We start from the raw sequence: 1,779 nt of genomic DNA, 5'->3' as shown, positions 1-1,779 counted from the left end.
GAAGCAAACACCCTATATAAACCCCCTTTGATCATTCTTCTTTTCGCATTATTCCAAATTAAGTTTTCTCCCGTTTTCATCTTCCATTAACCATTGCTCGCACGAAGCAAACTGCTCGCAAGTCCACCTTTGGCAAAGCCCCTAAAAAGGAACTCGCTAGGAAGGTAAACACACTTTCCTGCTACCTAGGGTTTTCATAGTTATTCCTTTCTGTTTTCGTTTTACGATTGTGATTTCAAGTTATATATATAATCCTCTTTAGGCTGCGAAGAAATCTTCTCCAACAACCGGTGGAGTGAAGAAGCCGCATCGTTTTCGCCCCGGAACTGTTGCCCTACGGTAACACTACTGCGTGCATTAACGACGTTCTCCTATCTCTCAAGTTATTTGATTTCATCAGTTTCTAATGGAACAGTTCTACATTTTTTTGTTTCAATGAGATACGAAAATACCAAAAGAGTACCGAGCTTCTGATTCGCAAGTTGCCATTCCAGCGTTTTGTTCGTGAAATTGCTCAGAACTTCAAGGTCTTCATTTTTTTTTCCAATGTTTATATTTTCACATGATGATGACAATACAAAATTATTAAATAATTCGATATATTTAGCTAAATTGTTTAGCATTGCAGACGGACCTGAGGTTTCAGAGCCATGCGATTTTTGCACTTCAGGAGGCAGTGGAGTCTTATCTAGTGGGACTCTTTGAGGACACAAATTTGTGTGCGATCCACGCCAAGGGAGTTACCATTATGCCCAAGGACCTTCAGCTTGCCAGGCGTATCCGTGGCGAACGTGCTTAATAATTATGAACTAATTAGTTTGTTTTAATTTCTTTTGTTTCATTCTGAAATTTCATTCTTCTGCTCTGCATATTTTCCCTTTCTCTTATGGTAGATATTAGGATTCATAACAAACCTATAATGTGAACATTTTGTTCTTGCCTTCCTTCGTCCTCTATCTCTCTCTAGCTATATATACACGTTCGTTTATCTGTTTGTCAACTTCTCTTTTTGTTAATATTTAATTCGCTTTCAGGCAATTCTCTTTAGGTTAATCATATTTTTACCATGAAAATCCTGTAGTTTTTTCTTTTTTCCCGGGTTATATCTTTTTGATAGAAATGTACATTTTAAAAGCGTAAAAAAATTAAATAACATAAAAAACTAAGATAAAAGGATAGTTGATACTTGATACATATATTTTATTGAAAAGTATAGGTAAATAATAAAAATACTAAACAATGTGAACAATGGATATATCGGATGTTCATTTCATTAAGTGTGCGGATGGTTATTCTAATATTAAGATTTAATTGGATAATTTGGAGGTGTAGTGTGTTTTGATTTAATTAGTGATTATTCATGTTGTTCAAAAAAATTATTTGTTATCTAGCATTACCCATATTTTATTATCAGGAGTGCGAATGGATGGACCAAAGGAAAAAAAATGAGAATTTGATTAGTATTTGGATCAAATATAAAAAAAAAAAATATTGGTTTCTTAATTTTTTTAATAATTTCTCACAAATATTTAAAAATAATAAATATATGTTATCATAAATTTTATTTGGTAGAGCATAGGATTACAATTTGTCAACTAAGAAGATAAATAGTAAGAAAATATATCTATCTATCTATTTATACTTCTATATATATCTATATTTAAACTTATATAATGAGAATATGAGAATTAATCTTACTCTATTATTTTTATTTATTTGATACATGTAAAATATCTTACAAAGTCTTTTAATTACATTATTTTTTTAGATGATAAAATA

General features: G+C 31.2%; 1 protein-coding gene across 1 annotated transcript in view; it reads left to right on the top strand.

Annotated features, from left to right (window-relative positions):
- LOC107606923 (histone H3.3-like) overlaps positions 1–1,018 on the top strand; it is a 3,068-nt gene extending 2,050 nt beyond the window's left edge. Inside the window, exons 2-5 of the mRNA XM_021107757.1 lie at positions 64–164; positions 263–339; positions 437–527; positions 629–1,018. Coding sequence (XP_020963416.1) covers positions 64–164; positions 263–339; positions 437–527; positions 629–799 — 440 coding nt within the window. The 3' untranslated portion in view covers positions 800–1,018. The remainder of the gene's footprint in view (positions 1–63; positions 165–262; positions 340–436; positions 528–628) is intronic.

Source organism: Arachis ipaensis, chromosome B07 (genome assembly GCF_000816755.2).
Source record: "Arachis ipaensis cultivar K30076 chromosome B07, Araip1.1, whole genome shotgun sequence".
NCBI classification, from domain to species: Eukaryota; Viridiplantae; Streptophyta; class Magnoliopsida; order Fabales; family Fabaceae; genus Arachis; species Arachis ipaensis.
This window is presented reverse-complemented; position numbering and strand designations above follow the sequence as displayed.